We start from the raw sequence: 21,259 nt of genomic DNA, 5'->3' as shown, positions 1-21,259 counted from the left end.
CTGAGCACTAGGTCCCTGTGTTCGCATAGCTGATCTCGAGAATGTGCTAGTATGAGCCAGTCGTCGAGATAGTTGAGGATGCGGACGCCCTGTTCTCTCATGGGAACAAGGGACCCCTCCGCGACTTTCGTGAAGACACGGGGGGACAGGGACAGCCCGAAGGGTAGGACCTTGTACTGATATGCTCGACCCTCGAACGCAAAGCGCAGGAATGGCCTGTGTCGAGGAAGAATCGAGACATGAAAGTACGCGTCCTTCAGGTCGATCGCTGCAAACCAATCTTGGGGACGGATGCATTCGAAAATGCGTCTCTGCGTGAGCGTTTTGAACGGTAGCTTGTGGAGGCGCCGATTCAAAACTCGCAGATCCAAGATCGGTCGAAACCCACCACCTTTCTTGGGTACAATGAAGTAGGGACTGTAGTGCCCTGACCTCATATCGGCTGGAGGGACCGGCTCTATCGCATCCTTCGCCAGTAGGACTGCGATCTCCGCACGCAAGACATGGGCATCGGCATATTAGCCTCCCAGTACTCATTTTCTTTGTCAAGAATTTATTAGCACTAAGTGCTTCATCTGTCAATCATACCTCTGCATGGGTTACTGCTGTTTATGGGGAGATTTGGGTCTGTTACATTATATCCACTCATGCACGAGCAATTGTGACTCCCAACAGTGTTGTTGCAGATTGAGTTTGGACCGCAGACCTCTGATCTCTCGACACATTCATCCACATCTTTAGTAAAAGGAAGTTATGGGAAAAATAACAATTTGGGTCAATTTAATATCATTCCTTGTCATCTTTACAATACAATGCTTTGTTTACAAATTTCAATGTAAATACTATGTATAAATTCTAGATAATTATGAAAGGTTAGACTAAACACAAATCTAAACTGTTGCTCTACATGTGTTATTGAAGCTGATGGTGAGATTTGAGTTTGTTACAGTGAATCCATCCAAACATGAGCACTTGTAACTTCCTATTTCATTTGTGCAGTTGGAATTTGGACCACATACAGACGGACTGAACTGACATTCATTTATATCTATAAAAATATAAATAAAAAGTGATTATTTAAAAACAGTTAGATTTATAAAAACACCAAAAGGCAATGAAGACATCTACACAAGGAGTATACAAATTAAGTATTAATGTTAACATTTTCCCCAAAAATTAAAATTAAATAATTAAAAAATCAATCTGGATCCTGAATCTATACTAAAACTATACATTTTGAATTTGAATCTCTTAAAAAAAAAAAAATGCAATATGAAAATAATTATTGGGGAAATGTGGGGAAATCTGACTGGTTTTGTGAATCTTCACACAACACACCTCCACAATAAAACATTCACAGTTTTAAAGGGGCTATATGTAGTTTTTAGCGGCCTCTAGCGGTGATGTTTCAGATTCCAATTTTTACAAGAGCGCTTGTGCGAGTGCTCAAACTCAAGAGCGAGCACTCATGGTACCGGCCACACACACACACACACTGACACACACCGGAGAAAGCATCACAATAGGGATGAAAGCCAACTCCGGGTCTGTTTTTATACCTAAATATATACCTATACCTAAAACAATGTGGAGGTCTCTCTATAATTCAAACGCTCTGCCTATGTTGATTCGTGTTTTCGTCCGAAGTTGATCCGAATCACGTTTGGACTGACGAGCTTCAGCAGATAAAACTTTTTTTGTTTTTTATATTTATGTGGAGTTTGTGTTGGAGTCTATGTTGTGCTGGAGGCAGGTCGTTTTTTGGTGTCATCAGACTCCATGTAGTTAGCTGCAGTGCTGTCGCATAGACTGTATTTAAAAAGGAGAGAGGCTCGGGAGCGCGCATGCAAGTCACATCCGATGGATTTCGCGGTAAATCCAACCCGGAGCCTTCACATAGAAATAGGAATACTGGCCTTCAGAGGTAATTGCAAAACCCGACAAGTGGATCATTGTAATGTGTGATTACAACCCCTTCACACATAGGCAATAAAAAAGGATTCATTTTAGAAGAAAAACTACATATATAGCACCTTTAAACAAAATCTCAGCTTTTGTTTTAGAATACATATTGGCGATGTTACTGTAAACACTTCATTTGTAAAAAAGAGAAACAAAACAATAATAATAAAAAAGTTATTAGCCTCCCAGTACTCATTTTCTTTGTCATGAATTTATTAGCCTTAAGTGCTTCATCTGTCAATCATACCTCTGCATGGGTTACTGCTGTTTATAGGGAGATTTGGGTCTGTTACATTATATCCACTCATGCACGAGCAATTGTGACTCCCAACAGTGTTGTTGCAGATTGAGTTTGGACCGCAGACCTCTGATCTCTCGACACATTCATCCACATCTAAAGTTCAGAGGAAAAGAACAGTTTGGGTCACTCATACATATGTGAAGGTCAGCGTATTCTTTGTCATCTTTGCAAGAATGATTCATTTACAAAAAAGAAATGCAAAGTAAAAATCATATGGATTATTATGGAAGGATAGTTTCAACAGAAATCTAAATATAAACTGTACCTCTACATGTGTTATTGAAGCTGATGGTGAGATTTGTGTTTGTTACAGTGAATCCATCCAAACATGAGCAATTGTAACTTCCTATTTCATTTGTGCAGTTGGAATTTGGACCACATACAGACAGACTGAACTGACATTCATTTATATCTATAAAAATATAAATAAAAAGTGATTTTTTTAAAAACAGTTAGATTTATAAAAACACCAAAAGGCAATGAAGACATCTACACAAGGAGTATACAAATTAAGTATTAATGTTAACATTTTCCAAAAAAATTAAAATTAAATAATTAAAAAATCTATCTGGATCCTGAATCTATTCTAAAACTATACATTTTGAATTTGAATCTCTTAAAAAAAAAAAATGCAATATGAAAATAATTATTGGGGAAATGTGGGGAAATCTGACTGGTTTTGTGAATCTTCACACAACACACCTCCACAATAAAACATTCACAGTTTTAAAGGGGCTATATGTAGTTTTTAGCGGCCTCTAGCGGTGATGTTTCAGATTCCAATTTTTACAAGAGCGCTTGTGCGAGAGCTCGAACTCAAGAGCGAGCACTCATGGTACCGGCCACACACACACACACACACACACACACACACACACACACACACACACCGGAGAAAGCATCACAATAGGGATGAAAGCCAACTCCGGGTCTGTTTTTATACGTTAATATATACCTATACCTAAAACAAAGTGGAGGTCTCTCTATAATTCAAACGCTCTGCATATGTTGATTCGTGTTGATTCGTGTTTTCGTCCGAAGTTGATCCGAATCACGTTTGGACTGACGAGCTTCAGCAGATAAAACTTTTTTTGTTTTTTATATTTATGTGGAGTTTGTGTTGGAGTCTATGTTGTGCTGGAGGCAGGTCGTTTTTTGGTGTCATCAGACTCCATGTAGTTAGCTGCAGTGCTGTCGCATAGACTGTATTTTAAAAGGAGAGAGGCTCAGGAGCGCGCATGCAAGTCACATCCGATGGATTTCGCGGTAAATCCAACCCGGAGCCTTCACATAGAAATAGGAATACTGGCCTTCAGAGGTAATTGCAAAACCCGACAAGTGGATCATTGTAATGTGTGATTACAACCCCTTCACACACAGGCAATAAAAAAGGATTCATTTTAGAAGAAAAACTACATATATAGCACCTTTAAACAAAATCTCAGCTTTTGTTTTAGAATACATATTGGCGATGTTACTGTAAACACTTCATTTGTAAAAAAGAGAAACAAAACAATAATAATAAAAAAGTTATTAGCCTCCCAGTACTCATTTTCTTTGTCATGAATTTATTAGCCTTAAGTGCTTCATCTGTCAATCATACCTCTGCATGGGTTACTGCTGTTTATAGGGAGATTTGGGTCTGTTACATTATATCCACTCATGCACGAGCAATTGTGACTCCCAACAGTGTTGTTGCAGATTGAGTTTGGACCGCAGACCTCTGATCTCTCGACACATTCATCCACATCTAAAGTTCAGAGGAAAAGAACAGTTTGGGTCACTCATACATATGTGAAGGTCAGCGTATTCTTTGTCATCTTTGCAAGAATGATTCATTTACAAAAAAGAAATGCAAAGTAAAAATCATATGGATTATTATGGAAGGATAGTTTCAACAGAAATCTAAATATAAACTGTTCCTCTACATGTGTTATTGATGCTGATGGTGAGATTTGAGTTTGTTACAGTGAATCCATCCAAACATGAGCAATTGTAACTTCCTATTTCATTTGTGCAGTTGGAATTTGGACCACACACAGACGGACTGAACTGACATTCATTTATATCTATAAAAATATAAATAAAAAGTGATTTTTTTAAAAACAGTTAGATTTATAAAAACACCAAAAGGCAATGAAGACATCTACACAAGGAGTATACAAATTAAGTATTAATGTTAACATTTTCCCAAAAAATGAAAATTAAATAATTTAAAAAAATCTATCTGGATCCTGAATCTATTCTAAAACTATACATTTTGAATTTGAATCTCTTAAAAAAAATTTAAATTATGCAATAGACTAAAAAGTTTAAAACATGAAAATGACTTGCAAATTGCAATTCAGAATATCTAACAAACAAAAACTTACCGATGCATGGGTTGTTTTTATTAATAGCTTGATTACCATCTGTGACATTATATCCATTCCAACAAAAGCATGAGAAGCTTCCATTGTAGTTGTAACAGTAAGAGTTCGGCCCACATACTGATGGTGAGTCAAGACATTCATGAATATCTGAAACGAAGTAATTGATAAAGTGAACAGTTGGCAGACGATTAGGGCAGTACAGGTCCTTCTCAAAAAATTAGCATATTGTGATAAAGTTCATTATTTTCCATAATGTAATGATAAAAATTAAACTTTCATATATTTTAGATTCATTGCACACCAACTGAAATATTTCAGGTCTTTTATTGTTTTAATACTGATGATTTTGGCATACAGCTCATGAAAACCCAAAATTCCTATCTCAAACCATTAGCATATTTCATCCGACCAATAAAAGAAGTATTTTTAATACAAAAAAAGTCAACCTTCAAATAATTATGTTCAGTTATGCACTCAATACTTGGTCGGGAATCCTTTTGCAGAAATGACTGCTTCAATGCGGCGTGGCATGGAGGCAATCAGCCTGTGGCACTGCTGAGGTGTTATGGAGGCCCAGGATGCTTCGATAGCGGCCTTAAGCTCATCCAGAGTGTTGGGTCTTGCATCTCTCAACTTTCTCTTCACAATATCCCACAGATTCTCTATGGCAGGCCAATTGAGCACAGTAATACCATGGTCAGTAAACCATTTACCAGTGGTTTTGGCACTGTGAGCAGGTGCCAGGTCGTGCTGAAAAATGAAATCTTCATCTCCATAAAGCTTTTCAGCAGATGGAAGCATGAAGTGCTCCAAAATCTCCTGATAGCTAGCTGCATTGACCCTGGCCTTGATAAAACACAGTGGACCAACACCAGCAGCTGACATGGCACACCAGACCATCACTGATGGACTCCAGTCTTCCTCCAGACTCTGGCACCTTGATTTCCGAATGACATGCAAAATTTGCTTTCATCCGAAAAAAGTACTTTGGACCACTGAGCAACAGTCCAGTGCTGCTTCTCTGTAGCCCAGGTCAGGCGCTTCTGCCGCTGTTTCTGGTTCAAAAGTGGCTTGACCTGGGGAATGCGGCACCTGTAGCCCATTTCCTGCACACGCCTGTGCACGGTGGCTCTGGATGTTTCTACTCCAGACTCAGTCCACTGCTTCCGCAGGTCCCCCAAGGTCTGGAATCGGTCCTTCTCCACAATCTTCCTCAGGGTCCGGTCACCTCTTCTCGTTGTGCAGCGTTTTTTGCCACACTTTTTCCTTCCCACAGACTTCCCACTGAGGTGCCTTGATACAGCACTCTGGGAACAGCCTATTTGTTCAGAAATTTCTTTCTGTGTCTTACCCTCTTGCTTGAGGGTGTCAATGATGGCCTTCTGGACAGCAGTCAGGTCGGCAGTCTTACCCATGATTGCGGTTTTGAGAAATGAAACAGGCTGGGAGTTTTTAAAAGCCTCAGGAATCTTTTGCAGGTGTTTAGAGTTAATTAGTTGATTCAGATGATTAGGTTAATAGCTCGTTTAGAGACCCTTTTCATGATATGCTAATTTTTTGAGATAGGAATTTTGGGTTTTCATGAGCTGTATGCCAAAATCATCAGTATTAAAACAATAAAATACCTGAAATATTTCAGTTGGTGTGCAATGAATCTAAAATATATGAAAGTTAAATTTTTATCATTACATTATGGAAAATAATGAACTTTATCACAATATGCTAATTTTTTGAGAAGGACCTGTACATACTGTAACAAAATGTTCAGAGTATCAACTGACAATCATACCTCTGCATGGGTTACTGCTGTTTATAGGGAGATTTGGGTCTGTTACATTATATCCACTCATGCACGAGCAATTGTGACTCCCAACAGTGTTGTTGCAGATTGAGTTTGGACCGCAGACCTCTGATCTCTCGACACATTCATCCACATCTTTAGTAAAAGAAAATTACAGACATAAAAATAACAGTTTCCTCTTTCGGTCACTCATACAGAATGTGGAGGTCAACTCATTGAGTGCCAAACCTTACAATCTAATATTCCATTTAGAATATTTTATTCAGAGTATGAAACACTAAAACGTCATAATTTTAGCATTAAAAACATATTTGCTATTTATTTTAATCAAATTGATTGGACTAATGTGCACAAAAATACTTAGTGTAATATTCAATGTTAGAGAACACAGATATCTGAATATAGAATGTACCTCTACATGTGTTATTGATGCTCACGGTGAGATTTGAGTTTGTTACAGTGAATCCATCCAGACATGAGCAATTGTAACTTCCCATTTCATTTGAACAGTTGGAATTTGGACCACATAGAGATGTATAGAACATACATTCATTTAAATCTATGGAAAAATATTTAAGAAATAACAATTTAAAAATAATTAATTAACAAACAACTAAATGAATGAAATACATTTGTTATTTCATGGCATTCATATATCTGTAGCAAGGATAATATAAATCAAGATGGTAGAAACTGGAATTAATGTAAACGTATCTCCCAAAGAAAAAGTGCTGGATAAAAAAATGTATTCAGCCCTAAACTTACAAGTTTGATCTGCATGTACAAAAAAGGAAAAGGGATATTTGATACATATAGTATGACTTACAAAAGTGTTTTATGCATTTAGAATTTTTTTTAGGAGAATGAAAAGTAAACTGAGATTTTTCTTAAAATCTATTTAAACAAACAATGATTATCGACATCTGAAATTAAGCAACAATCATGACAGAGAATATTACATAGTGCAAACTTACCGATGCATGGGTTACTTTTGGTAATCGCCTTATTCCCATCTGAGACATCATATCCTTCCCAACAAAAGCATGAGAAGCTTCCATTGTAATTGTAACAGTAAGAGTTCGGCCCACATACTGATACTGAGTCAAGACATTCATAAATATCTGAAAAAATATAATTGATAAGGAGAAAGGTAACATTTGATTCGACAAAAGATTTAGACAGTACAAATATAAAATGCTTAGTGCTTCATCTGTCAATCATACCTCTACATGGGTTACTGCTGTTTATAGGGAGATTTGGGTCTGTTACATTATATCCACTCATGCACGAGCAATTGTGACTCCCAACAGTGTTGTTGCAGATTGAGTTTGGACCGCAGACCTCTGATCTCTCGACACATTCATCCACATCTTTAGTAAAAGGAAGTTATGGGAAAAAGAACAGTTTGGGTGAGTTTAATCTCATTCCTTGACATCTTTATAATACAATGCTTAAGCTAACACAATATGTACAAAATTCTATGTAAATATTACATGTATTACTTTAAATAGTTATTCAAGGTTTGACTAAACACAAATCTAAACTGTACCTCTACATGTGTTATTGATGCTGATGGTGAGATTTGAGTTTGTTACAGTGAATCCATCCAAACATGAGCAATTGTGACTCCCAACAGTGTTGTTACAGATTGAGTTTGGACCGCAGACCTCTGATCTCTCGACACATTCATCCACATCTTTAGTAAAAGGAAGTTATGGGAAAAAGAACAATTTGGGTCAATTTAATATCATTCCTTGTCATCTTTACAATACAATGCTTTGTTTACAAATTTCAATGTAAATATTATATGTATAAATTCTAGATAATTATGAAAGGTTAGACTAAACACAAATCTAAACTGTACCTCTACATGTGTTATTGGAGCTGATGGTGAGATTTGAGTTTGTTACAGTGAATCCATCCAAACATGAGCAATTGTAACTTCCCATTTCATTTGTGCAGTTGGAATGTGGACCACATACAGACGGACTGAACTGACAGTCATCTATATCTAGAGTGGAAAAAACAAAACAATTTTAGTGTGTAACATACAGATATAAATACCTAAACATGAAAGACGTCTGTATCTATACAAGGTTAACAAGAACTGAGAAAGAATTGTGAAAGAATTCTGGCTTATGTATGTCTAAAACGCTTGCATAACTCTTGCGTGATGAAAATAATAACGTGCACTGAGATGAAAATAATTATTGGGGAAATGTGGGGAACTCTTGAGTGTTTTTGTGAATCTTCACACAACACACCTCCACAATAAAACATTCACTGTTTTAAGCAACATCTCAGCTTTTGTTTTAGAATACATATTGGCGATGTTACTGTAAATACTTCATTTGTAAAAACAAGAAACACAACAATAACAATAAAAAAGTTATTAGCCTCCCAGTACTCATTTTCTTTGTCAAGAATTTATTAGCACTAAGTGCTTCATCTGTCAATCATACCTCTGCATGGGTTACTGCTGTTTATAGGGAGATTTGGGTCTGTTACATTATATCCACTCATGCACGAGCAATTGTGACTCCCAACAGTGTTGTTGCAGATTGAGTTTGGACCGCAGACCTCTGATCTCTCGACACATTCATCCACATCTAAAGTTCAGAGGAAAAGAACAGTTTGGGTCACTCATACATATGTGAAGGTCAGCGTATTCTTTGTCATCTTTTCAAGAAAGCTTTATTTACAAAAAAGACATGCAAAGTAAAAATCATATGGATGATTATGGAAGGATAGTGTCAACAGAAATCTAAATATAAACTGTACCTCTACATGTGTTATTGAAGCTGATGGTGAGATTTGAGTTTGATACAGTGAATCCATCCAAACATGAGCAATTGTAACTTCCCATTTCATTTGTGCAGTGGGAATGTGGACCACATACAGATGGACTGAAAAAACATTCATTTATATCTATGGGGGAAAAAAACAAATGAAAAATAGAACTATTGTTTTGACTGTATTAAGGCAAAGAGTCTAAAGACATGATAGACTTCTGGTATTTAAACAAAAATATTGATATATTTCCAATTATTTCCAAAATAATTATTTGTTTGGTGATGTTAAACCTCAAACAGGAACAACTAAAACTCACACTAGTATTCACACAAACTGTAAAGATATAGCAGCTCTGTACTCTCAATTGTATGAGATAAAAATATAAAACAAAATCAGTTGATAATACTCACCCTGACATGAGTTGTTGCGGCTCACAGGACTGTCTTTATTGGAGGTATTAAATCCACTCCAGCATGAACACATGTGACTCCCAATGATGTTAATACAATCTGAGTATTGACCACAAACTGACACTGCATCTTCACATTCATTGATGTCTGAAAAAAAAGAAAAAGAATGAGAAGCTATTGCAATAACGTTAAGATTTCTAAACCACCAAAACGTGTCATGTGTCACTGAGTAAAACCATACTGGTCATGTTACTACAATTACAATCAGTACATTTGTGATCTAATGTGAGTTCTCACCTCTCTGGCAAAGCGGACCCTCTGAAGGGAGAGCTTGAATACATCCACAAGTGCCTCCCACAACCTCATCACACTCATGATAGGCCCTGCAAGTGTCATTGGGCCAAACATGACGCTCCTCACACTTGCACTCATATTGTGTTCCATTTAACCCACACACTGTAATAGAATAGGATTTATTCATCTGTGTTCAAACTGTCAGTTTGTCCTAATACTGAACTCATCTTAGTATGTGACATGAGGAAACATTCAGCTCTCACCAGTAGTCATGTCAATATCTGTGATATTTATGCTGTTGCTCAGAGTCAAAGGCAGGCTGATATTTCTGACGAGATTCCGTAAGTAGTTCACCAGGAACAAGTCAAAGAATCTCACATCAATGTCAATCAAGTACTTAGAAGCCAGCACTGCAAGAAAAAACAGAAGCAGGTTGAGCCGAACAATTAGTCCAAGTAAGTAAATTCTTAAAATAACTATCTTTTTATTTTCATTTTAAATGACCTTTGTAGCCTGTGGTTTATAATTTAAAAGAACATTAATGTGTTGTTAATAGAGTTATTTGCAATCAAAAACAAGCACATAATCAGTCTGTCAATCCTAGTAGCAAAATGCAGGAAAATCAAAGCAGGAAAAACAGAACAAATTACTTGAAGGGATAAAACTGATGTTGTTGTAGAATGACGCCAATGTCTCACCTTGACAGAACTGTCCATCCACTGGAAGGGCATTGATACATGTACATGAACCATTAGTGATGACATCACAGGCCTCGTATGAGTGACACGTGTCATTTGGCCAAACAAACAGACCCTCACATTTACACTGATACTGGGTTTGGTTCAATGAACAAACTGAAAAGCAGAAGAAGAGTCCAAACATCAAATAATTCATGTCAGTATTCATGACGTATAAATTTATTCTTGGCTATTTAAGATTACCAAGCAGAGACAGAGCTCGTACCAGTAGTTATGTTGATTTCTGTGATGTTCGTGCTGTCACTGATTATGTAGGGCAAATTAAAAGACATCAGAAGGCTCCTCAGCTGATCAGTGACGCTACTATCCACACTATTGATCTGAATTTCAATCAGATATTCAGTCAAAGGTAGAGTCACTGTAGAAATAAAGATACAAAAACATCCAGAAATTATGACTATGCCTTTCACCTACAAATACAATCATCAAAGTTCACAAAAGGAAACTATTAACAGATACTGATTTTTCAAGCATACAGGATTTCATGCAACAGTTTTTTTAATAACTCCAGTATGTATTCACGAAGCTTTTATCATGGATGAAAACATAAATAACAAACACACACTGAACCATATAATAGATTGAATTGATATTTCTGTCAAATATACTTATAATATAAATCAAATACATCATGATGAAGTATATTTTCTACATGCTTACCATTGCATGGGTTACTGGTACTGACTGGTTGATTCATATTTATTCCAGTAAACCCAATTAAGCAGGAACAGTTGTAACTCCCAACGGAGTTGGTGCAACGAGAGTTTGGACCACAGAACTCTGATGTCTTTAGACATTCATTAACATCTATATTACAGGAAGATATGAAAAAAGGTATTGTTCGTATTAGGAACACTTAAATATGAATGTCACTCTAATTCAAATCTATGTTAGTTTTGGTAACTATAAATAGAGGACAAATAAAATTTAGTATGCAACAGTTAAAACAACCGGATTGCTTATATATACACACACATATATATATATATATATATATATATATATAAATAAATATGTGATTATAGGATGTACCTCTACATGTGTTATTGAAGCTGATGGTGAGATTTGAGTTTGTTACAGTGAATCCATCCAAACATGAGCAATTGTGACTTCCCATTTCATTTGTGCAGTTGGAATGTGGACCACATACAGACGGACTGAAAAAACATTCATTTATATCTATGGAGAAAAAAATCAATTAAAAAAATAAATTAAAGTACTACGTTTACAGCATTAAATTAGGTAAACAGTCTAAAGACATGAAAGACTTCTGGTATTTAAACAAAAGTATTGATATATTTCCAAGACAGTAAAAAAGAAAAAATAATTATTTGTTTGGTGATGTTACACCTCAAACAGGAACAACTAAAACTCACACTAGTATTCACACAAACTGTAAAGATAAAGCAGCTCTGTACTGTCAATTTTATGAGATAAAAATAGAAAACAAAATCAGTTGATAATACTCACCCTGACATGAGTTGTTGCGGCTCACAGGACTGTCTTTATTGGAGGTATTAAATCCACTCCAGCATGAACACATGTGACTCCCAATGATGTTAATACAATCTGAGTATTGACCACAAACTGACACTGCATCTTCACATTCATTGATGTCTGAAAGGAGGGATATGGTTATGCATTAATGCTAAAATCAATGACTTTCAAACCACCAATAGTAGGTCTATTCACCTTAGGCTTAGCCTTAGGCACTTAATTAATTAACTGTTCATTTGTCCCATATATTGACTAAAATCCAAATCTTAGATGCAACTTCCAGTTGAAACAATCTTTAGTTAAATTGACTGTCAGACTTCCAGACAATTGCGATTTGTCCACCAGGGGAGTCGTTCTGATATTTCTAACCACTGGTGCTTTTTTGGTGGTTTCTGTGTCCTTTGGCTTTTTGCCATCTCCTTTTTTGCAAATGTGTTATGCTGCTTGAGTTTTTGAGGGGACTAACCTGTTTGATTCTGTTTAAAGGACTAACATCATTCTGTAAATGTTTTTTTTTTTATGGAATGAAAATATCCACTTTAACTTATACCGTATTTATCAGAGAATTGGCTGTAGAAATATCACACATACATACAACACACACACCACACAGACACAACACACAGACACACACACACAGCAGTTTACAGTTTTGCATGGCTCAAGTTTCGAAAGAGCTCAGCCAATGAGAAGAGTCAAAACTACATTGTAATCTTTTAAACTACATTTAAAAAAAATAATAAAATAAAAAATAATAAAATAAAAAAGTAATATATATATATATATATGTATATATATATATATATATATATATATATTAAGGCCCAGCATTCAGAGGTGGACAAAAAAACTCAACTTCCTTACTTGAGTGAAAGTACTACTGGTCAAATATTACTATTAGTTGTAAAGACCGATTTTGACTTAAAGCTGCAGTCCGTAGTTTTTTCATCTTTGTTCGAAATCTGCAACTGCAGTTAATTGTTCATTTAAAACCACTAGAATTAAAAAAAATATTGCAATCTTACCGTTTATAATCCAGCTAAGGCAAGCAGATAGTTTTGAACACACTGACTGGTTATGTATTTGCTCAAATTTATTTTGAATAATTTTTAACACAAAAAAGTTATGGACTGGAGCTTAAATTAAAAAAGTAATTGTTTTTTAAAAGTACTTAAGTATCAAGAGTAAAAAGTAAATGTCAATGCATTGTTTTATTATTGTTGTAATACTCACAGTACCTTATGCCTCTGAATCTATGCCTGCCTACCTACCCTCATATCAATATTAAATTTATTTCTTGAACACAGTTCCAGTAGTGGGATTGAATAAGTGCACTCAATAATGTCCACAGTGGTTTCGGACACCCAAATTGCTGTCCCCCCAAATAGTGCCCTATTTAAAGTTTTGGGGCTTTTAGTACCATGAATATGCTATCTATAAGCTATATAGTGTGCTCCAAAACAATGACAAAATTTACATTTAGAAGACCAAACCCGACGTTGAAAATGAAAATCAGGTTGATGTCAGAATGCAATGTCAGACTGACGTTAATCTCCAACGTTGGACAGAGGTTGTATAGTGGTTGAAAATGAAAATCGAGTTCTGACGTCAACCCGACTTTCATTTCCAACCAAAATGCAACCCCTGCAACCAAAATCATCCCCTGACTGACATTACTACTTTCTACTTAAGGACCTTGACAGAAATAAGTATGATATTTGCGTTTCAAATGTAGTGACGTTAAAGTTAAAACGTTCCAGAAAAAATAATACACAAGTAAAGTACAGATACTCAAAAAGTGTACTTAAGTACAGTAGCCTACTTAAGTAAATGTACTTTGTTACTGTCCGCCTCTGCCAACATTTAATTAGAATAAAACGTTCTGTTTTGCAGGCAATCAGTCCAGCACAGTACTTTTACAATGATTAGCCAATGATGTTATGAATCTCGCCTACAGACTGATTTTTGATTGAGAGCCTCTCATTTGCATGTTGAGCAAATATAATAAAAATAGGGACATTTTTTTCTGAGGAGGCAAGGGAGGCAGTGCCTCAAAACATTGCACGAAAAAATAATCCATTTTACAAAAATAAAACAACACATATATTACAAAATGTTACATTAAAAAGTGTACAAATAACTTGTTTTTCTAAAGTAACACTGTCCAACAGTGACACCAGTGGATGAAGTTACAGCGGGACGCTGTGTTTCTCTTGCCTCCCCTGAGCCCATTGAGTTTTAACAGACCCCCTAAAGCTTGCAGTGGATTTGGTGGGGGATAATTGAGAATGAATGGGGGGGAAATCACATGAGAGGAGGCAATGCTATGCTACCATCATGCTATGATTGGATTGGATTGGTTATAAGTGGATATGATTGGTTTGTGTGAAAAATCTTGCCTCTTGTTTTCGTGCGCACTCGCCAATCAGTCTAACGGGAGAATTTATAAAAAAGTAAACAACTCAGCAATTTAGATATTACTGCTTTGCAACTTCAAAATCAAACTTGAAAATGCCTGAAAGCATGATGGCTGTGGTTTTTTTTACCGAGCAATCAGCTTGTGGAAATTAAAGGTACATCTCCGTGTCTGTGACCAGTGTTTACCGAGCTTGATGACTGATAATGGTGAACATCAGCTCACAAATATAATATATCGTTTAAATTGTTACTGCCTTCAGTTATTATTTTGGAATAAATATTAAATTACATGACAGTAACTTGATGAAATGTATACTTGGCTTTAATAAACAGAGCATTAATTACCAAGTTAATGTAAAAAATACAGAATAGAATTGTATTTGGTTTCTCTTATTTGATTTAATGTTTATTTAACAAGGAAAATGTGACAATATTAAGTTAACTGGGACATGAATTTATATTTGATGTATTACAAAAAACTATGAGGACTTTACCTTCTCATTTCAGAACACCACTGAAATGGAACTACTGTACATGTATAAAAATGAACGATTAAAAAATGGAAATATAGAGTTAAAAAGACCTTTATTAATTTATATAACCATATATTTTTTGTTACAATTGTATTATTTTGTGAGTTGATGGGAGAATTTATCTAGTTTTTAAAAAATCATTTAATCTATTTACTATAAATTATATTTGTATTGTATATAAAAACTGAATAAAAATTACAGAAATTAACCCTGACAGTTTAAATTAAATAAAGTTGTTGTTATAATGACGAAAGCAAAGATAGTGAATCAGATACATAAACTTTAAAATTCAATAATGATTCTTTTTATTTATTTATGTATTTGTTTGTTTGTTTGCATGGTTTGTTTCAACAATGTCTCACCTCTCTGGCAAAGCGGACCATCTGAAGGGAGAGCTTGAATACATCCACAAGTGCCTCCCACAACCTCATCACACTCATGATAGGCCCTGCAGGTGTCATTGGGCCAAACATGACGCTCCTCACACTTGCACTCATATTGTGTTCCATTTAACCCACACACTGTAATAGAATAGGATTTATTCATCTGTGTTCAAACTGTCAGTTTGTCCTAATACTGAACTCATCTTAGTATGTGACATGAGGAAACATTCAGCTCTCACCAGTAGTCATGTCAATATCTGTGATATTTATGTTGTTGCTCAGAGTCAAAGGCAGGCTGATATTTCTGACGAGATTCCGTAAGTAGTTCACCAGGAACAAGTCAAAGAATCTCACATCAATGTCAATCAAATACTTAGAAGCCAGCACTGCAAGAAAAACAGAAGCAGGTTGAGCCGAACAATTAGTCCAAGTAAGTCAATTCTTAAAATAACTATCTTTTTATTTTTAAATGACTTATGTAGCCTGTGGTTTATAATTTAAAGGGATAGTTCACCCAAAAATGAAAATTCTGTCAGTATTTACTCACCCTCATGTTTTTCCAACCCCATAAGACCTTCGTTCATCTTCGGAACACGAATTAAAATATTTTTGATTAAATCTGAGAGCTGGATCACTCCTCCATACTCCTCCATAAACTTCTTCAGGGATTGAACTTGCCAGCCCCGAAAAGTTATTAAAGACATCGTTAAAATAGTCCAAGTGACTACAGTGGCTCAATCTTAAGTTTATCAAACGACGAGAATACTTTTTGTGCGCAAAAACAAAACAAAAATAACGACTTTATTTCAACTATTCATTTCCTTCTCTATGTGCTTCTAGTCAGTTGATGTAGTGTGATTGCGTAGAGCTACGCCACACGTTGGCTCACTATTGGCCGACGCTGGTCATGTGTATGATGCATGTGACGTACACCAACTGAAGTTTACGCTATTATACTAGTGAACTGACTCGAGGCCCAGAAAAAAGGAAATGAATAGTTGAAATAAAGTCGTTATTAATGTTTGTTTTTTGCGCACAAAAAGTATTCTCGTCGTTTGATAAACTTAAGATTGAGCCACTGTAGTCAGTTGGACTATTTTAACAATGTCTTTAATAACTTTTCAGGGCTGGCAAGTTTCAATCCCTGAAGAAGCCTATGGACTAGTATGGAGGAGTGATCCAGCTCTCAGATTTCATCAAAAATATCTTAATTCGTGTTCCGAAGATGAACGAAGGTCTTACGGGGTTGGAACAACATGAGGGTGAGTAAATACTGACAGAATTTTCTTTGTTGGGTGAACTATCCCTTTAAAAGAACATTAATGGGTTGTTAATCGAGTTATTTGCAATCAAAAACAGGCACATAATCAGTCTGTCAATCCTAGTAGCAAAATGCAGGAAAATCAAAGCAGGAAAAACAGAACAAATTATTTGAAGGGATAAAACTGATGTTGTTGTAGAATGACGCCAGTGTCTCACCTTGACAGAACTGTCCATCCACTGGAAGGGCATTGATACATGTACATGAACCATTAGTGATGACATCACAGGCCTCGTATGAGTGACACGTGTCATTTGGCCAAACAAACAGACCCTCACATTTACACTGATACTGGGTTTGGTTCAATGAACACACTGAAAAGCAGAAGAAGAGTCCAAACATCAAATAATTTATGTCAGTATTCATGACGTATAAAGTTTATTCTTAGCTATTTAAGATTACCAAGCAGAGACAGAGCTCGTACCAGTAGTTATGTTGATTTCTGTGATGTTCGTGCTGTCACTGATTATGTAGGGCAAATTAAAAGACATCAGAAGGCTCCTCAGCTGATCAGTGACGCTACTATCCACACTATTGATCTGAATTTCAATCAGATATTCAGTCAAAGGTAGAGTCACTGTAGAAATAAAGATACAAAAACATCCAGAAATTATGACTATGCCTTTCACCTACAAATACAATCATCAAAGTTCACAAAAGGAAACTATTAACAGATACTGATTTTTCAAGCATACAGGATTTCATGCAACAGTTTTTTAATAACTCCAGTATGTATTCAAGAAGCTTTTATCATGGATGAAAACAGAAATAACAAACATACACCGAACCATATAATAGATTGAATTGATATTTATGGCAAATATACTTATAATATAAATCAAATACATCATTATGAAGTATATTTTCTACATGCTTACCATTGCATGGGTTACTGGTACTGACTGGTTGATTCATATTTGTTAAAGTAAACCCAATTAAGCAGGAACAGTTGTAACTCCCAACTGAGTTGGTGCAACGAGAGTTTGGACCACAGAACTCTGATGTCTTTAGACATTCATTAACATCTATATTACAGGAAGATATGAAAAAAAGGTATTGTTGTTATTAGGAACATTGAAATATGAATGTCACTAATTCAAATCTATGATTTCTTATGTTTTGGTAAATATAAATAGATGAATAAAATTTTGTATGCTAGTTAAAAAAAACGAATTGTTTTCAATTGTTAATTAATCAACAAACAGTGTTAAATATGATTTTATTGCAAAAAATTTAACTACACTAGGTTATTTTCCAAATATTAGAGTAATAAATATATGTATATATATGTGTGTGTGTGTGTGTGTGTGTGTGTGTGTGTGTGTGTGTGTGTGTGTGTGTGTGTGTGTGTGTGTGTGTGTGTGTGTGTGATTATAGGATGTACCTCTACATGTGTTATTGAAGCTGATGGTGAGATTTGAGTTTGTTACAGTGAATCCATCCAAACATGAGCAATTGTGACTTCCCATTTCATTTGTGCAGTGGGAATGTGGACCACATACAGACGGACTGAACTGACATTCATCTATATCTATGGAGAAAAAAAAAAAAAGTATTGCGTTTACAGTTATAAATCAGGTAAAAAGTCTAAAGACATGAAAGACTTCTGGTAATTAAACAAAAGTATTGGTATATTTCCAAGACAGTAAAAAAGAAAAAATAATTATTAGTTTGGTGATGTTACACCTCAAACAGGAACAACTAAAACTCACACTAGTATTCACACAAACTGTAAAGATATAGCAGCTCTGTACTCTCAATTGTATGAGATAAAAATAGAAAACAAAATCAGTTGATAATACTCACCCTGACATGAGTTGTTGCGGCTCACAGGACTGTCTTTATTGGAGGTATTAAATCCACTCCAGCATGAACACATGTGACTCCCAATGATGTTAATACAATCTGAGTATTGACCACAAACTGACACTGCATCTTCACATTCATTGATGTCTGAAAAAAAAAAAAGAATGAGAAGCTATTGCAATAATGTTAAGATTCCTAAACCACCAAAACGTGTCAAGTGTCACTGAGTAAAACCATACTGGTCATGTTACTACAATTACAATCAGTACATTTGTGATCTAATGTGAGTTCTCACCTCTCTGGCAAAGCGGACCCTCTGAAGGGAGAGCTTGAATACATCCACAAGTGCCTCCCACAACCTCATCACACTCATGATAGGCCCTGCAGGTGTCATTGGGCCAAACATGACGCTCCTCACACTTGCACTCATATTGTGTTCCATTTAACCCACACACTGTAATAGAATAGGATTTATTCATCTGTGTTCAAACTGTCAGTTTGTCCTAATACTGAACTCATCTTAGTATGTGACATGATGAAACATTCATCTCTCACCAGTAGTCATGTCAATATCTGTGATATTTATGTTGTTGCTCAGAGTCAAAGGCAGGCTGACATTTCTGACGAGATTCCGTAAGTAGTTCACCAGGAACAAGTCAAAGAATCTCACATCAATGTCAATCAAGTACTTAGAAGCCAGCACTGCAAGAAAAACAGAAGCAGATTGAGCCGAACAATTAGTCCAAGTAATTCAATTCTTAAAATAACTATCTTTTTTTTTTTTAAATGACCTTTTTAGCCTGTGGTTTATAATTTAAAAGAACATTAATGAGTTGTTAATAGAGTTATTTGCAATCAAAATCAAGCACATAATCAGTCTGTCAATCCTAGTAGCAAAATGCAGGAAAATCAAAGCAGGAAAAACAGAACAAATTATTTGAAGGGATAAAACTGATGTTGTTGTAGAATGACACCAGTGTCTCACCTTGACAGAACTGTCCATCCACTGGAAGGGCATTGATACATGTACATGAACCATTAGTGATGACATCACAGGCCTCGTATGAGTGACACGTGTCATTTGGCCAAACAAACAGACCCTCACATTTACACTGATACTGGGTTTGGTTCAATGAACACACTGAAAAGCAGAAGAAGAGTCCAAACATCAAATAATTTATGTCAGTATTCATGACGTATAAAGTTTATTCTTAGCTATTTAAGATTACCAAGCAGAGACAGAGCTCGTACCAGTAGTTATGTTGATTTCTGTGATGTTCGTGCTGTCACTGATTATGTAGGGCAAATTAAAAGACATCAGAAGGCTCCTCAGCTGATCAGTGACGCTACTATCCACACTATTGATCTGAATTTCAATCAGATATTCAGTCAAAGGTAGAGTCACTATAGAAATAAAGATACAAAAACATCCAGAAATTATGACTATGCCTTTCACCAACATATACAATCATCAAAGTTCACAAAAGGAAACTATTAACAGATACTGATTTTTCAAGCATACAGGATTTCATGCAACAGTTTTTTAATAACTCCAGTATGTATTCAAGAAGCTTTTATCATGGATGAAAACAGAAATAACAAACATACACCGAACCATATAATAGATTGAATTGATATTTATGGCAAATATACTTATAATATAAATCAAATACATCATTATGAAGTATATTTTCTACATGCTTACCATTGCATGGGTTACTGGTACTGACTGGTTGATTCATATTTGTTACAGTAAACCCAATTAAGCAGGAACAGTTGTAACTCCCAACTGAGTTGGTGCAACGACAGTTTGGACCACAGAACTCTGATGTCTTTAGACATTCATTAACATCTATATTACAGGAAGATATGAAAAAAAGGTATTGTTCGTATTAGGAACACTGAAATATGAATGTCACTCTAATTCAAATCTATGATTTCTTATGTTTTGGTAAATATAAATAGATGAATAAAATTTTGTATGCAAGTTAAAAAAAACGAATTGTTTTCAATTGTTAATTAATCAACAAACAGTGTTAAATATGATTTTATTGCAAAAAATTTAACTACACTAGGTTATTTTCCAAATATTAGAGTAATATATATATATGTATATATGTGTGTGTGTGTGTGTGTGTGTGTGTGTGTGTGTGTGTGTGTGTGTGTGTGTGTGTGTGTGTGTGTGTGTGTGTGTGTGTGTGTGTGTGTGATTATAGGATGTACCTCTACATGTGTTATTGAAGCTGATGGTGAGATTTGAGTTTGTTACAGTGAATCCATCCAAACATGAGCAATTGTGACTTCCCATTTCATTTGTGCAGTGGGAATGTGGACCACATACAGACGGACTGAACTGACATTCATCTATATCTATGGAGAAAAAAGAAAAAAAGTATTGCGTTTACAGCATTAAATCAGGTAAAAAGTCTAAAGACATGAAAGACTTCTGGTAATTAAACAAAAGTATTGGTATATTTCCAAGACAGTAAAAAAGAAAAGATAATTATTTGTTTGGTGATGTTACACCTCAAACAGGAACAACTAAAACTCACACTAGTATTCACACAAACTGTAAAGATATAGCAGCTCTGTACTCTCAATTGTATGAGA

At 35.5% G+C, this 21,259-nt stretch overlaps 1 protein-coding gene across 1 annotated transcript; it reads right to left on the bottom strand.

Moving 5' to 3' along the window:
• Positions 1–4,515: 4,515 nt before the first annotated feature.
• On the bottom strand, positions 4,516–20,961 carry adgrf6 (adhesion G protein-coupled receptor F6). The gene is made up of 30 exons (XM_077220174.1): positions 20,873–20,961; positions 20,355–20,501; positions 19,901–20,053; positions 19,635–19,790; positions 19,205–19,351; positions 18,945–19,103; positions 18,650–18,796; positions 18,228–18,374; positions 17,722–17,868; positions 17,268–17,420; positions 17,002–17,157; positions 15,762–15,908; positions 15,502–15,660; positions 12,162–12,308; positions 11,724–11,870; positions 11,352–11,498; positions 10,897–11,049; positions 10,632–10,787; positions 10,197–10,343; positions 9,937–10,095; positions 9,640–9,786; positions 9,218–9,364; positions 8,899–9,045; positions 8,301–8,447; positions 7,986–8,132; positions 7,660–7,806; positions 7,411–7,557; positions 6,849–6,995; positions 6,425–6,571; positions 4,516–4,782 (listed from the first exon to the last, which is right to left on the bottom strand). The coding sequence occupies exons 1-30, from the start codon at positions 20,955–20,957 to the stop codon at positions 4,550–4,552; spliced, it is 4,515 nt and encodes a 1,504-aa protein (XP_077076289.1). The 5' UTR covers positions 20,958–20,961; the 3' UTR covers positions 4,516–4,549.
• Positions 20,962–21,259: the final 298 nt, after the last annotated feature.

Source organism: Siphateles boraxobius, unplaced genomic scaffold, assembly GCF_051911475.1.
Source record: "Siphateles boraxobius isolate OS27281-9 unplaced genomic scaffold, OSU_SipBor_1 8, whole genome shotgun sequence".
NCBI classification, from domain to species: Eukaryota; Metazoa; Chordata; class Actinopteri; order Cypriniformes; family Leuciscidae; genus Siphateles; species Siphateles boraxobius.
This window is presented reverse-complemented; position numbering and strand designations above follow the sequence as displayed.